The sequence below is a fragment of the Megalopta genalis genome, chromosome 2, assembly GCF_051020955.1.
Source record: "Megalopta genalis isolate 19385.01 chromosome 2, iyMegGena1_principal, whole genome shotgun sequence".
Lineage (NCBI taxonomy): Eukaryota > Metazoa > Arthropoda > Insecta > Hymenoptera > Halictidae > Megalopta > Megalopta genalis.
Window position 1 is genome coordinate 10,466,048 of NC_135014.1, and position 16,876 is coordinate 10,482,923.

General features: G+C 34.4%; 3 protein-coding genes across 18 annotated transcripts in view; 2 read left to right on the forward strand and 1 right to left on the reverse strand.

Moving 5' to 3' along the window:
• Nucleotides 1-1,036: 1,036 nt before the first annotated feature.
• Nucleotides 1,037-4,151, forward strand: Lamp1 (lysosome-associated membrane glycoprotein 1). The gene is made up of 6 exons (XM_033471175.2): nucleotides 1,037-1,206; nucleotides 1,266-1,333; nucleotides 1,917-2,404; nucleotides 2,488-2,707; nucleotides 2,790-2,978; nucleotides 3,115-4,151. The coding sequence occupies exons 2-6, from the start codon at nucleotides 1,282-1,284 to the stop codon at nucleotides 3,252-3,254; spliced, it is 1,089 nt and encodes a 362-aa protein (XP_033327066.2). The 5' UTR covers nucleotides 1,037-1,206; nucleotides 1,266-1,281; the 3' UTR covers nucleotides 3,255-4,151.
• A 101-nt stretch (nucleotides 4,152-4,252) lies between these two features.
• angel (protein) lies at nucleotides 4,253-11,658 on the forward strand. 5 transcript variants are annotated; one of them, XM_076518331.1, is made up of 7 exons: nucleotides 4,253-4,392; nucleotides 4,451-4,688; nucleotides 8,633-8,993; nucleotides 9,107-9,285; nucleotides 9,744-10,117; nucleotides 10,223-10,469; nucleotides 10,616-11,658. In XM_076518331.1, the coding sequence occupies exons 2-7, from the start codon at nucleotides 4,605-4,607 to the stop codon at nucleotides 11,009-11,011; spliced, it is 1,641 nt and encodes a 546-aa protein (XP_076374446.1). In that variant the 5' UTR covers nucleotides 4,253-4,392; nucleotides 4,451-4,604; the 3' UTR covers nucleotides 11,012-11,658. The 5 variants fall into 5 exon arrangements, with proteins under 5 accessions (XP_076374446.1, XP_033327069.1, XP_076374449.1 ...); XM_076518332.1 differs by lacking the exons at nucleotides 4,253-4,392; nucleotides 4,451-4,688 and adding exons at nucleotides 7,258-7,904; nucleotides 8,057-8,340; XM_033471178.2 differs by having other exon boundaries at nucleotides 4,306-4,688.
• A 347-nt stretch (nucleotides 11,659-12,005) lies between these two features.
• Nucleotides 12,006-16,876, reverse strand: part of how (protein held out wings) — a 38,874-nt gene continuing 34,003 nt past the window's right edge. For all 12 annotated transcript variants that reach the window (XM_033471171.2, XM_033471170.2, XM_033471173.2 and 9 more), the window contains exon 8: nucleotides 12,006-16,120. The gene's annotated coding sequence lies outside the window, so the exon portion shown is untranslated. The remainder of the gene's footprint in view (nucleotides 16,121-16,876) is intronic.

Genomic DNA, 16,876 nt, shown 5'->3' on the forward strand with positions numbered 1-16,876 from the left:
ACTCGCCCTTGTTTCTTAGTTTCGAAGAATCAGAGCCTTCTGCACTGATTCATTTTGGTCCCCGTGGATCGGAGACTTCTTCTTTGATTCACTTTGGTCCGCAATAGTACTTGACATATGCGAACGAGCGAGTGTGTGGGAATGTGTGATAGCTAGCTAGCGAGCGTATTAGTTTATAAGTCGTCGTTGTTAGAAAGGGAGCCATAGCGAATTCCAACTTCGTTCTGACTCCCTTTCGGGTCTCTAAAGCAGCAACCTCCTCGCGGTGAGACCCGGGCAATCGGCATCGTCTTCGATTCAGAAAACATTGCGAATTGCAATGAGTTTTGAGTCGAGGATGATATCGAGCTAATAGCTGCAAATTTTGATGTTCTTTTTGATATTGATATCTTCTAATCGTAAATAATGATATTGTGCTGCTGATGTTCATTGATAATTAATTTGTAGGAATTTAATTGTGTCCCTTATATCGTTGCAATAGTGAAGCAATATCGGGTACAGCCAACGTTGCGACGAGAGTTAGGTGGCGTAGATAGAATATTTGTTTTAGTATTTATGCCAGTTGATATTTGGCAGCCGTGAACGGTACGCGGTCCTAGTTCTTTATACATTTGTTGAATTTATTGAAAATTCATTGTTCATTGATAAAACTGTCGTTCGTTGAAAGGTGAGCAGTTGGTTAAGTGAAAAGAGCAATTTTGTGGTAGGTCATACAGAACGTTTTATGCATTGTTTCAAAATGTTCGTATTTATAAAAGTCCCTAGTCCCTCATAAAAGTCACTAGGCGCCACAAAAAGATTTTTGAATATTTCTCGAAGAGGATAAGTGGGCAAGTAAAACTAATTCGTGAAGGTGAATTATAGGCAATGAAAGAGCAATTTTTTGAGCTATGTTTCATTAATATTGGTTAATATGGTGAGCCACTTCACCCGTGTTCATTTTTCTTGGGTGGCTCTTGGTAGCGGAGCAGAGTGGGGCGGAAAAGTATGAATACGCATGTGTGTACATATATATATGAGTATGTAGGATGCTTGCATGTGTGGCTGCTCCCATCATCGGTATACCCCAGTACCAGTACCAGTACCAGTTGAAGTAAAGTCTATTTGTGAACGACATTTTAAGAGAACGGAGTTTCATTGAACTTCTCCTTACGTTTTATGTCATACGCGGCGAATTTACAAATATTTCCTCAACTTGCAACCGAGGTTTGCATTCTACGTCAATTACGAAGTTAAAGCTTTCGTTAATTTCTGCTTGTTTCCAGCAAACCGGAACTCACGATGATGTCGAAGTTTTTACTACTCTTCTGCTTTACAACGCTTTACGTATTGGGTATGATTTTTCAAACGTTTAAAATCCTTGCCTCTCTTCTAAATAACAGCTAAGCTTGCCAATAAGACGCAATATGCAATAGGTTTTGTATGCTTTCTATTTGTAAACGCGTGTTGAATTTTTTTTTGCTGAACTTCAGTTCCACATATTTTGTATTTTTTCTATTATTTATAATCTCCTTATTGGCCACTATATTATTTGATAACCACACTTAATCTGTATCGCATATTTTTTTATTTAAATGAAAATCTCATTAACACAAAGAAATGAAGGTTAAAATATTCATATATCAACGATTTATGTTTTTTAAACGAAGTTGTCTTCAAAATTCTTTTGATTAGTGTTTTGCTGTTAGTATACTGTGTCACTTATTACTTATCTCTTAATTAAAGTCTTTTTCGCATGTATTTGCATACATAGGGATAAGTTTTCCTTTTCACAGTCGAGACTTTTCAAAAAATTTCTGTGTCATTAATATATATATATATATATACATGTATATATATATATATATTAATGACACAGAAATTTTATATATATATATATATATATATATATATATTGTGCGTGATTTTTACAATAGGTCAGGTTCAAGGGAATGTTACTTCTATAAAAAATGAGTCTGTTCTTGCTGGTATATCTCAAAGCAACAATGCTGCACAGAGTTTCCAAGAACATATGGCCCTTAAGGCATCGATATCCGAGACTCCTATATTGGAACCCATAGACCATGCTGATAAGAAGTCTCAGGAATTACCTACACCTATTAATGAAGCTCCTGCGAGTACTACTGTCAAACCAGTTCCAACCACATCAACCCATCCAAGTACTGCACCGTCGACGGATACCACAACTGTTGCCCCAACTACTTCTACTACAAGTACCTCAACTATACCGACTCCATCTAGTACTACAAGTGCCCCAGTTACTACAGTCAGCCCAGTGGTGACTACCACTCAATTACCTTTCCTAAATCCTGGAAAATGGGTAGTAAGCGAAAACAATATAACCTGCATTGTGGTTCAGATGTCTGTACAGTTCAGTATTACTTATCCAAAGGCCAATAATATGGTTTGTACACAATGAGAATTTATTTATTTAGTTTGAACCAAAATTATCCACATTGATCGCAATATATGCAATAATAATTTCAGAATTCCTCTATATTAATTGATATGCCAGTTGACAATACAACCACCAAAGCAAATGGAACATGCGGCAAGCTCGAGCAAGTGCTTGAGTTGTCCTGGTCCAATAATGCAACTGCTGGTGACATGACACTGCACTTCATGAAAAATGAGACTACAAAACGCTATTCTCTTCACCATTTGGAGGTCAAATTTCCACAGAAAGACTTTCCAAACACAATATTGAGTGAGACCTTATAATTTTTTCAAAAATTTGCTAAACTCATGTGTTACCAGATACACGTACTATATTTTCCTGTCTTTTCCAGATCAACCTATGGTTCTTGTACACGAGCCAACCACCTATGTAGCTGCATTAACAAATTCCTATAGATGCCTAGATAAACAGGAACTGAAGTTGAAGTTGAATGATACCTCCAAAGATACTGGCATCATTAGAATACTAGGATTACAGTTCCAAGCGTTTAAAACAGATAATTCCACAAATTTCGGTTTAGGTAAGTTGTAAAATTTCAGAGTAAAATAATTGGTTTTTGAAAGACAACACAAACCGGTCATACAATATTTTCTGAATGCCAATTTTTATTGTATTTGTCCACGTATTAATATTCTATTAATTTTCTCATATTTCAGCCAAGGATTGCGAATTTGTTACACCCGACATTATACCGATAGCGGTAGGCTGTGCACTCGCATTATTAGTGATTGGAGTTTTAATCACATACTTGGTTGGTCGTCGGCGAAACCAAACTCGCGGATACCTTAGCATGTAATTTTTCTATTATTTTTTATCTCTTCTTTATTATGTCGATAATCTATGTTTATGTACTGCATGTTAATACCAAACAAATTACTGCTTTTTTCTTCATATTTTTTTTTAAACGTCAAAAGTTAATGTTCGGAAGAAAATTGTTTCGATTAAATCTTCTTTTCCGAATGAAAGGACTTTGAATCGAGTGTACCAGCGACGACGGTTTTATTTCGTAGAAATTGTCCTTCCTTTAGTTAATTACGTGTACAGGGAATTTTGTAATAATGATACTTTAATTTTGGTATACTGTTGCCTGATATATCCAACGGAAGCATTATCGGTCCATATGCTTTTCTCGTTTAGGATTGTGATTAATGTTTGCAGCATACGTTCTTTCATTTATGTTATATTGTGTAATTAGGTTGCTCGTCGGATATGATAAAAATATTTTTAGAAAATAAACATTGTAATTCGAAACTGTTCGAAGAACGAGTTATAATTAATATGAGTTATGTTCAACTGTTTTTGAATTACTAAATTTGCTATTTGTATTTTTCAACACTGACCTCGGTTCGGGAATTCGACATAATTGATACGATACATACACTGAACAAAGTATATACGTTTTACTGTGATAATACTTTAATGAGAATTAAATCGATTCAGAGAAGTATCAAATTCGTTGCTGAAAATCTGTTCATTTGTAAGAAGTTAACTTTCCCTATATATGAACTGCATCGTTTATTCGTCAAGATATGTATAATATATTTTACATTCTCTCTTTTTTTTTAGTAGTAATAATACTAATACTTCTAGCAAAAGAAGAAATATTATACTATAAAATAGTGTCCGGTTTTTAAGTATAAGCCTGTCTTTATGAATAAAGAGCTTGGTTGCTAATAAATTACAATATATTTAACAGTTATGTCAATCATTATCATTCCTGAATACATTTTCTTTTAATTTCCTGCATAAGAATTCGAAATACTTATTTGAACTGTATTCACGAAAAAATCTACTTCGCAGATATTAAACGCACGATCATCGAGTATTTCTGGTGAATTAGTTCATCGTTGATAAGGATATATGTAGATATACATACATTTCTTTTTATTACATGCGTATAATGTTGTCTGCCATGACATTCGTTTGTTTCGAAGGTAACTATGAAATTATAAATGTCGAGGCCGATTGTATGACTATAGAATTTGTTAGCAGATCATTGTAGGGACAGCCTATTGTGCATAGTGAAGACGTTATCTCTGTGTTCGGCTACAGGGATGTTCCTACCTTTACTGACAACGGGTGACATAACCTAACCTATGCACCTGCGTACAGTCATGTATTAATATCTCTACTGCTTTGTAAATAAATGAATACAGCAAGCAGGTTGTTACGGAAAATTCACACCACGAGTCTTGACATCTCTTTTAAAACCTGCAGTCGTGAAGCTAAGGTAAACGTTAATTATTCCCTTTCTTATTTTGTTTTTATTTGTCATGTGTGATTCTACATTGTGCAACGACATTGACAATAATTCTTCGGATTTTTGTCAATTTTTTGAAACCTTCTCGTCGATTTATACGCAATGAACTGTGACAGTTTAAATCCGTTACGTTCTACGTTTCAAATTTTAATGTACCTTGTGAATACTTTTAATTTCATAGTGGATAACTGTAAATTTCAGGTTTAAGCGTATATATGTATATGTATATGTATATATATACATATATATTTATTTATTTATTTATAATTTGGTTCTTTTCTGCGCGCTTATCAAAAATTTGCAAATACATGATTGATAATGCGTTCATGTAAAGACAGTTATGAATAATAATAGAACTAGTCGAATTGCAAAATTTCAAAATTAATACCGAATTATCCTAGTATATAGTTAAATGAAGAAATGAAGTATACAGAGAATTTATACAAGTATAAAATGATAAAATTATAAATGTGCAATGTTATAAATTGTCCACGTTATTTTTTAATAGAATTGATAAAATTGAAGTTGAAATCATTCGGCACGTACGTGATTGTCTTTACAGTATCTGACAAATTTTATATAAGTTAAAGGTATGTTTTACTAACTTGAACTTTAATACTTTCTCGTAGTTTAGGTTAAAAATATTTCTACAGAAAATTATCGTCAAGAAACAGTGATTACGTGAAATTTGAATTCTTTAATTTGCAATATTCCATAAAGGAAATGTGCAGGCCTCTATTTCTTTTTTTATTGTGTCCATCATTTTAATCGTAACAATGACAGATCTAGAATATTGTGTGTATTGGAAGTAAACTCCAATAGAGGTTAGGATCACCAATAATATCAAAGCAATAACTTAGAGAATCATAATTTTGAAAAATATCCGTTTCAAAGTTTGCTCTTTTCAAACTAAATATCGTTAATCGTTTAATCATCTGTTCTTTGGTATTAAAAATATTATAGGTTCATAAAAAATAAAGTTTAAAGATTTATTGGCTGATTTGTTGCTATAAAAACAGCATTGTCCTTGTAACGTTTACACAAAGACGTTAACAGGCTGGATATTCGTGTAAATTGATTTTTCTATTTTCTTGTTTTCGTTGAACGTTTTATTCACGTGTATATAATTGAAAAGACAATGTAGACGTATAATTTTTCATCTACCCTAAGGTGAAATGATATTCCGACAGTGTAATCTCACAAATAGAAATTTCAAGTGGAAAAATGACGCGGATTAATTTGGATTTTCCATCAATAATTCTGAATATTATTAGGAACATGGACGTGGACTATTTTGACATTTTTGTACGTTGTAAAAAATCTGCGCAGTTTCTCCCTCGCGTTCATAATCCCGAAACATTGATAAAATCACGATTTACGTTCGATGGTCCGTATTATCTTATCGCTTAAGCTGCAAACGGATGCATGGTAACACAACACACCCCACATCGATTTTTTTTCTGCTGTTAACATTGCTCGCACGGTACACGTGACCTGACATTAAATTGATAATTATTCGAAGACTATCTTCATTAACTTTCATAACGAGTGTGGTAAGTCGAGTGTCGCATACCGGATAAGATATATTGGTCCAAAAATAAAAGATTTTTTTTGGTAAGTAGCGCAGTATATATTTGAAAAAACTTCATTAATAAGCTCTCCCGATGCATTTGCACCTATGTATCATATTAATCAACAATTCGATCGCGAATCTAGGATATTTTGATCAGATTGCCTGGACGATCGTTAAGATAGCTTTCAGTTAAGAATAATGTTTCGAATTACCAGCGCAACGTCACCAATTAATTTCCATCAATTATACGGACCGATATTAAAGTACATAAGTAAATGCAGCACGCGGTAGACATTGATCTCAAGTAGAACTAGTAAGCGATGGTCAGACATAACTATGCTCGAAGGGCACGCGGTCGTCGAACAGTCAAATCGGATTTAAAAAGAAAAAAAAGTGATTCCCGACTTTTCCTCAACTAAAGAAAATCGTTTTCAGTTCCACTTTGATTGTACTCTAAGAATCATCTGCTGTATTTCCTCTCGAGGCACAGTGAATCCTGCGGTCCTGTAAACACAATCCCTCCAATGATTATTAAACATAAATCGCATCGTATCGAACTTACAAAAGCAGAGTGGCGCTTCGCACAAGTTTTGTTGAATTTCGTTGTCACTGAAATAATTTATCTTCCGCTTCTCTATCTGCGTACCGTGATTTTTTCACAATGTCTCATCTTCCATGAATTTCATGACTCACATGCGCACAGATAAAGTTCGTGTCGCAGTTGCGTTAACGTACACCTAAAACAATTGCCAAGTTAGAATTGGATAAATCGAATACAATACAGTGTTCTGTCCACTCTCACCTTTTCCTCGCACGTACACACATGATTTCGACTTGCTTGAAAGCCGACTACTGCAATATTCAAATACAGAATTTCTCACTGCACCAGCAGAACCGGACTTGTTGCAACGTACACCTAAAAAGCAGATGAATTAGAATGGAATCGGCGAAGTCCAACGAATCATGGTGTTTTCTCTTGCCTTCGCCGTCGGGAATCATGCATGAAAACACGTTGCGTGAATATTTGTTCTCATTTGTAGATCACGATTTTCTGATTATTGGCTTGGTTCCGATGGCAAATCGATTCCTAAATCTGTTGCAGTACGTTTCCCGTTTGTCCTCGTATTCGAGCATTCCAAGATAACTGTCGTAGCCCGGTCTCGAATCGTTTAGTCACCAAGGATAACTCCGTTTATCCGGCAAAGCCACATTTATTTCGTCGGGTTCTTCGCTGGCATTACGATCGCCGAACACCGCGCGATTAAAGATTATTACCTAGTCTTGCGAAGCGTGGTATTTAAATCACGATCACCTGATCGTGCGACTCTCGACACAAAACAACGGTAAACGGTTGATGTAAGAACCGATCCACCTTCGAACAATCGTAACCGAGGAATTGGCGGTGAACGGAAACAGAAAGATCATCGCTAAGAAAGATTTTCGGTGATCGGAAGGATCTTGAGAACAGAGAGGACGAACATCATTTTCTACGTTAATATTTTTGCGAACTGTAAAGTGCGTGAAGGGCAACGAAGCTCGTTAGAATAAACAGATCGATTACACTCCGATAGCCTTCGTCGCCAAAAAATCGAAATCGCTCAACAATTAGCCACGTCAGTTGCACCTTGTTCATATTGTTCTCGCTATCCTTTGTGTATATTTGAAAATATACTTTGTGTATATTTAAAAATACGAAACGAGATGCAAGTGATTTTGTTAAGAGCCTTAACAAAATTTTTTTAAATTTTTGTTTCATTGCAAGCAGAACATCGGCCTTCTCTCTGTGTTTAAGAGCCGTTGGGAAAAAAAGATCGGCGGTCCAGAGTCTCTGGAATCAGTTCCGTTACGTATTGTTAAAAAAGATCTGCCAGCGTGCTTTATCAAAGAACAATATCGCTCAGCTATTCTCGTTGCGAGGCAAGAGGCAAAGTCCTCGATTTCTCAGGAAAAAAAAGAGAAAAAAAACGTCAAGAAATCGCTGAAATAAGAAAGATCTTCTGCGAACGAAGCTTTACAGCAGGAAACGCTATTGAAAATCCATCTTATCGGGTAATATTGCTGCACGACGTACGAACATTGTTACATAAGACTGCTTAAATGACCATCGTAGAGCATATATTATAATTGTCACATTAATACGTTCAATATTCCGCACACAGAGCACTGATTGTTCTGTTGACGATCGGTTCACGATCGTTCGATAGCATCGTCGTCGTTCCTTCTTCTTCTTCTTCGTCGTCGTCTGCATAATACAGTAGAAAAATATTTAAAAAAAAAAGAGATCTCTGTACATCTCGCGAACGATTCGATCTTGTTTATTGATCGAGGATCGTGCTTGCAGATTTACTATGACATCGTTCCGTGTGCAACCGTCACCGAAGTAGCCAGCAGACAACAAGTGCATTTGCGAGATGAGCACAACTTCCGGTTGCCAAGGGAAAGATCCGGCCGCAATTTGATGGGAACCGTGACAAATTGTCAATTTAATCATCACACGTCGATGGATTCGTTCCTCGGGGCCTACTACAGTGCCAACACCAGCTGCGAATCGACATTGAACTTCAACGTGGATACCTTCGACGAACCGCAGAATTTCGGAGCCGAGGAGGCTTGCTTCGACTCGCAAATGTCGCTAAAAGATAAGTATCTGCTGGACCGACAAAAGTACAAAACGATGAGACAGTGGACGCGATTCAAGAAAGGTGAGCTCTCTCTCGTCATTCTTCTTTCTTTTTTTGTTTGTTCTTGACTTCATTTTTGTTCTTTTGTTCCCCGTTTACGACTGATACCGTTTTTTGGTGTACCCTTTTTCCAGAGAAGCTGGCCTCTAATTCCGAGGAGTTTTTTATTCTGAGACTACTATCTTTCAACATTTTGGCACAATGTCTGCTGGAAACTTATCCATTTCTGTACAAGGGTCACGACAAACGGGCACTATCTTGGAAGATTAGGAGGCAGCTTCTCTTGCAAGAGATTTTAGGAGCGCAGGCTAATGTTAGTCTTTTAGAGATCATTCGCTATTGTATTTTAACATTAAACCTACCGCGGTCAAAGTGACCGCTTTCTTTATTTTGCAATTCTGAAAAGTTCCGAAACTCTTTTGTGGAAAACGCTTGAATAAGTTATATTGTTGGAGCAAGTTTTATAATGAAAACTTTACAAATTCTAAATAAATTCGGTCTTCTCACTTTTGTGAAGCAGTACATGCCAGTTAGTATTACTGCTTGGTAGGTTTAGTGTTAATCGCCTAACGCTAAGATCTTCGTCGTACTTTCGAACCAGGATAGAAGTCTATTCTACGCTGAGCTTTGAAAGATCAAATGCTGACTCTGTTTCTCTCTCTGCCGAATCTCGTTGGTTCTTTGCTGAATTTATTAATGCGACGATCAAACAAAATAATGTGATATCTCGTGAGAATTGTTGGAGTGTATTTAACGGAATCTGTGTTTTAGGTAATATGCCTCCAAGAGGTGCAAGAGGATCACCTGGAAGAGTTCCTGGTTCCGTTCAGAGAGCTCGGTTACAATTACGTTTATAAGAGGAGAACGAACGACAAGAGAGACGGTCTACTATTTTTGTACCGAGCAGATCAGTTTGTGCTTCTAGATTATGCGAAAGTCGAGCTCTATCAGTCGGGCATAGAGCTCTTGAGCAGAGACAATGTCGGGATCATTGCAAAGCTAGCCGTTAAGGACTGTCCTGATACACAGTTTGTAATCGCCACCACTCATTTACTTTACAATCCCAAGAGAAACGACGTGAGATTGGGGCAAACGCAACTTTTGCTCGCCGAAATTGAGAGGATAGCTTTCCTAGAGAATACATTGTAAGTGATCCTCCTTATCGATGCTCGAGATTGCTAATAATACATATTGAGTTTATACTATTAGTTCTCGAAATGCTTTAACCATTTACTGTAATTGTTCTATAGGACTGGTGCCAAATACTTGCCAATCATATTGGCAGGAGATTTTAACTTAGTACCATACTCTGGAGTTTACGAGTTTCTTACAGAAGGGGTCTTCGAGTACGAAGGAAAAGGAAAGAATCTGAAGCACACAATGTTCCGATCCCTGTCCAATTCCTTGATACCACCTCGACTATGTATCACCGATAACTGTCAACATTTTAATATATTGAAGAAACGGCTGCGCGGTGAAGGCTCTGCTAAAATTATGGTAGGCTCATAACATTTGACTCTTTGCCTGGCAATCACAATTTATTTGTGATACCATCAGGCAGGCGAACGAACAATTTCATTTTTATATAGAGGCTTTCAGTTACTCTCACAATTTTGCAATTATTAATTTGACATTGTTTGTAGTTGGAGAACAGCGAGGAGATGAACTTGGAAGAGAATTTAATGGGCAACAGTTCCAGTGTGTGCAGTGATGTGAACGCTGACACGTCAGATCATCAAGTCATCGAGGTTGTACGAGGCTGTCAGGCAAAATTCTCTTCCGGTACCTTGACGCATCCGTTTCATTTCTCCAGTGTATATAAACACCAAAATCATCAAGGGCAGCAGGAAGCAACGACCAATCAAGGGTCATGGATCACGGTTGACTACATTTTCTATAGCAATGTAGAGCCGTTAGAGAAATACCGATTACCCACAGTGGAGGAATGCAACATGTTGCCGACCATACCGAATTTCGCAGTTGGCAGTGACCATCTTTGTTTAGGGGCGACCTTCAAGGTGCGCAAGTTGAAACTCTAGAGAAACGATTTTCGCGGTCAATTGAATATAAGTGTAAAAATCAGGAACGTCTCTTATAAGTCGCAGATAACAATAAATTCTTGTATCAAATCGTAACCAAGTAGAACGCAATATACACAGAGTGATTATGTTGCGATGAGAAATTATGGTTCATTTATTTCGTTTTCTAAGAAAAAACATTGTTATCTGATGTTAATTACTATTTCCAACCTCTTACGACCGTAGGCTACATAATATATAATTTACAAATAGAACTGTTGTGTGACTTAAAATTTAGAACATAATTATTTAAATCAAAGTGTCGTTATGTTATAAGTATGATAATTACTATTATCTCTTCACGAATCATAGGTTGTTAATACCTGATTTAGATTTCCGTTCTTGTAATATACATATATTGTATATATATATATATATATAGAAGACATTTTTAAAAAATAGATTTGTGATACAACACTTTGAAATTGACATACATCAAATATTATCAGATTGCATTCTTTCCTTTCCCGAAACAAGATTACACTTCAACAGCCCAAAACAAATTTTCATTACATGTAATTAGATAGAGACGAAGATTAATTGTAATCAATCTTTTTTGTATTATCTGTGATGTGAAAGTTAATAAAGGTAGAAGGGTTAGGACTGAGTCTACGTGTTTCTTGTTATTGTTTCCCATTTTGTAATATGAAATTGGGAAAAGTATAAGGAAAAGTCTCCTACGCCCACAAAAAGGTATACATGGACCATGAGGCATTTATTCGAATGCTGCTTTCATGTTTACAAAACGTTTAATATACTTGGCAAAACAATTCTGATTTTTTATGAAGATGTTCCTCATGTTTTATATTACATGCATTCGTTTTATAGGTGTACTGCTATATCTCGTATTTATACGACGTGTAATTAATGCAAATATAGACGGACGTTAATCGCTTAACACATACGAATACACTAATTAAAAGATAATAGCGTTACAAATGAGAAGTACGCATAGTCCCTTTTTGAATCTGTGATTTCTTCGAGTGAAATGAAACAACAGTTGTTTTGCTTTATTGTTATGATTACATTTTTACATTGATCCGTGCATATCGATTGTTGAAAAATTAAATACCTTAGTGTAGTCTGCGTTATACTTTCTTATCGTTTGTTTTTTTTATCGTAAGTTTGATTCGAAGTCGATGTCAAAATTAATTACCTGATACTGAAGATCATGCGGAGAAGATTCTAGCGTACAGTGTCTGTGAGGTAACTGCCTATAATGAGATGCTCCGCGAAATGATCTACAACAGGCGTCCAATCAGTTTGATATCGACTTAAGTATATTTTATTACACATATATTATAAGTATGTATTTAAAACTTGTGTACAGTACAAAAAAATGTGAAGAGTATTCATCACCTTATGCATGAATATTCATGCTATAATTTGTTAGCATCAGGGAAAATCAGAAACCCGGTCGTCAATTTTGCAGACTTTAAGGTACACATTCAAAATATTTGGTATATATAAATCATAGAGAAATTACACTTTATAGTATAGTACGCGGCAAGTTATTCAAAAATATACATCTATCTGTTACAATTAATAAATGTTGCATTGAAATTCAAGCACTACGCTTCTTGCTGGAAGCATGGTGATTATTTTTCATAATTTCTGAATCAATGAACGATCATCAAATTCTACTGCAGTACAAATTGTTAGCAAATTGCAACTGTGCATTATTATTTCATTATCGGACGTAGTCTTATGGATATGCATAATATAAAAGTTTTTATATATATTATCCAACAAGACAGTGTTATTTTTATGTGAACATATTGATCTGTTAACAATCGACTACTCTGATACAAAATTTTATTAATACTTTATGAAAAGAACGGGCTTTCATATCTTCGAATCATAAGACTCTAATTTTTTGGCGTGGAAAATTTATATACAATTGAACCAGTTTCGCGTGTCAAGTTCATATATTTAATTAACATTACATTAATCATGAAGGGCACGCGAGAATCTGTATGCTTCCGTAAGTAACTTGTTATATGTATACATATGAGAAAGATTGCATATATCGTTATTGCACTAAATGTACAACAAAATTAGCTTCGATTCCTGACTTTCCCCCTTCTGCATACGTTATAAATATTTGTATTTTTCTTATATATATATTTGAACCTAATACATGATATTAAAATATGCCTAATGCTACTTTAAGCTACAAACATAAGTAGATTTCAGATCATTCTAAATACAATTATATTATGAGATACAATCTATGTACATAAAATAATAGTTACCTGTCCTTAAATAACGAATAGAAATAATTAGATAGTGCTTGCTGAAAAGGCAAGCACTGTTAGACAGATCTATTAAATATACACAAACTGATATAACAAAATCGTCCGTATTATTACATGTACATATGGCGAATTCAGAGAATAAACAAAACAAACTTCGTATGTATATGTATATATATGTATATATACATATGTATATATATGTATATATAAAATATATATCTAATTGTTATATTCATTTGTAAATAAATCAATCTCGCATATAGTCTCGTATAGATCTAGACGATTATTCTATATATAGTGTATGTATAATAGGTAATTACAAATAGCTTCTCGATTTTGCAACAAGAGACGTAAAAATAAAACATTTGTGCTAAAGAAATTGTTGCATCTCGTAACAATAGAATTTTTTGAGTTAACAGTTCATTAATAAACGTTTGTACCCTATACATATATGCCTTATAAAAAAATATATTTTTGCAAGAACTCGTTTAAACTAACAAGATCGAGAATAGTCAATGGATAATTTTACTTTTCTGTTTGTTAATTGCACCATGATAATTATCGTATAACAAGATTCTCAGATTGTAGAACATTCGAACGATATTCTTTCATTACGTGATTAGAGATTCTTTTTAGTCATGTAACAATGTAGTATGTTAAAAAACAAGAAAGAATAAGTATGTAAGACTTAATTAATTAATTCGATGGTTTTGATTTTTTCAATATTCATTTGATTGCATGAATTCGTATATGTTGTAAACTTAATAAAAATTATTGCAATATTTCACTACTATAATTCCATTAAAATTCTATACTCGACTGGATCTGCTCTCCAATCGTATAACTTACATTTAAATTTTGTATCTAACAGTTCCAATATTTAGTTTACACTGTCTCATCAATGTATATTAAATAATTGATTAATATTCAATCACCGACATAAAACTGTACGTAAATATTTCGCTCTTATATAACATTAAAAATGTTGCGAAAAGAAATATCATTTTCAATTATTTGTTTTCCCATCTTAAATGTTAACAGACTTAATATTAACTTCACTTTCACATAAAAAATATCAAAATGAAAACAAATTTTCAAATTTCATATTGCACCTATTACATATATGAACATGCTATTCCATTAATTGTACGAAATACATTAAACTATTTCAATTTCTCGTCTTATTTCCTCTTCATTCTGATGTTTTCTATCAATATAAGTACTAAAAACATTAATCTGTCCAGACACAATGAGACAAACTCATAATTACTTTCATCATATACATCCGTTTGAGACCCAAGCAGTGCGATCGCGCTATATAAATTTTGCGTCGAAAAGTCTCAGACATTTCAATAATTTTTATTGAACAAAACTTGAAATATTTATAAAATAATAGTGTTTTTTTCAATGACCCCTGGGACTCAAACGGATATATATACATATAGATGGCAAAATTCGTTAAACTTAGTCTGGCATAATCTTAAAATCTTGCTGACTCAGAGTACAGAAGGTGTGATACAACAGAAAAGAAACAAATAAATTCAATTGGTAAAGCAACCCTCTTTTCCACTCTTATTTAAGAATAAATCTTTAGCTATGTATACCCTAGTTATACCTGTAATAAAATAAGTACCTGTGCTATAATCGATTGCTGAACTGCATGAACATCTATTTAATGGACGAATTGTTCCAACTAATTAAATCGTTTCAAATACTACTGTAGAATATGGTATGCTATGACCTGCTTTTTACACACTTTAATTACTAAATTGTTTAATAAAGTACTTTGGAGTAAAACAAGTCAACCGAATTGTTTCAGTGATCCAAGAATGAAACTTACCAAAGGACTGGCTTATCATGTTATGCTTTCATTTATTGTCAGAATTCTGACAAATATAATAATAATTGATTGGTATGACCAAACAGACTCTTAATTAGTCAACGTTGGGTACCTCGCATCTAAATGAGTATTCAACACATAGCAAAAGACAGATTTCCTTTTGTTTCTCGATGATACGCTGCGTTTTCTGATTATATCACACCTTGAGAAACGTCCCACTTCCTTACAGAGATATAAGGGACTATAAGGTTTGTATCTGAACAATAAATAAGTTAACATTCTAACGTTAGAAAGTCGAACCATTTTCCTTAGATGCGAAAGATTCTATGAGAAATCAGAAAGTGTGCTTTAGACGTAAGTAAACGTTTGAGTAACTCCGTGCTTACAAAACACCAAAGTAATTGTTACACGTGATGGGGGCAAAAGAATTAATAGTAATAAATTATGTCGATATCCTTGTTAATACTATGAAAAATTTTTTCATATTCAAACTAACACACAAGTAAAACTAGAAATAGTAACGTTAACATATGTATATAAATCTCTTTTAAATACGAGGCTCTCTCGAGACTGTTGCTCATGCAAATTGAGAATTCCATTGTTTTTTGTTTTTTATTTTTTTTTTTTTCAATTAAGATAGTTGTCCCGAGACACGTTTCCGGCTTTTACTGTACTGTGACATTGTGGTTTTGATTACTTTTTGTATAGAACAATTTTGATGCGATGGATCTATTCATCCGAACAGTGAGTAAAATATTTTTGCCCCGATTGGAAGAAAAATTCGCAAATCGAAATTACACAATTTCTCAAAGCACGGAAAGGATACAGGATGGATAATAACTTGACGAACAGGGCTGGTGATGCGAACGACGAAGGTGGTCATCTGGTTGGTGAATCAATCGAACGCGGATGTTGTTCCAGAGTCCAGGTGTTAGCACTGGGCGAGTGGATTCCATTGTTAGCACTCCAAGCCTATAGGCCATGGGCAACCAATGTTAAAAAGAAAGAAAAGAAAAAAACAGTTTGTTAGTTGATTTAATTATGATTGATTCATGTTAATATCAAGTCTCTGAATAGTACAATAGTCGAGAGAAACCTAGTTAGTGGGAAGCAATGCTTTAGCTTAGAAATGCATTTGATATTTTTAATTACATGATCGATAAGTTAATCGTATGATTCTTCATCGATTCAAATGATCTAATCAAAAATTCAATACCGAGATTGCAATGAACGAACGAACACTGAGCAACTGCTTCACACCCTGTTTTATCAATATAGTGTTTTCAAACATTTCTTTCTTATATTGTTCGGGCTTCGACTGCTGTGGTCATTAGCCTATCATTAACCCTCTAATTAGAAATCAACTGTTAATCTTCTGCTACAGTTTAAGTGGTTTCTCAATGAGATTCACTTATTACCGTGCAGTTTCTCTATAGGAAATCACATAATATACAGTAAAGAATCTAATAAAAAGACAATTCCTGAATTCTATTAACACAGTTTTGTTAATCAGTGAAGATAATGAAAATTGAATGATTAGAGGGTTAAACTACTCCGATTTAAAGTTTCATGAGATTATGTATCCTCCCCGCATGTAGGATACCCACGAGAATAGATGGACAGAATTCTATAACACTATACGTATAATGTATAATAGTTATCGAAAGACACGAATGAGTACAAACAAGCAGATTTAAAAATAGTGATAATAACAAAGTTAAGTACATT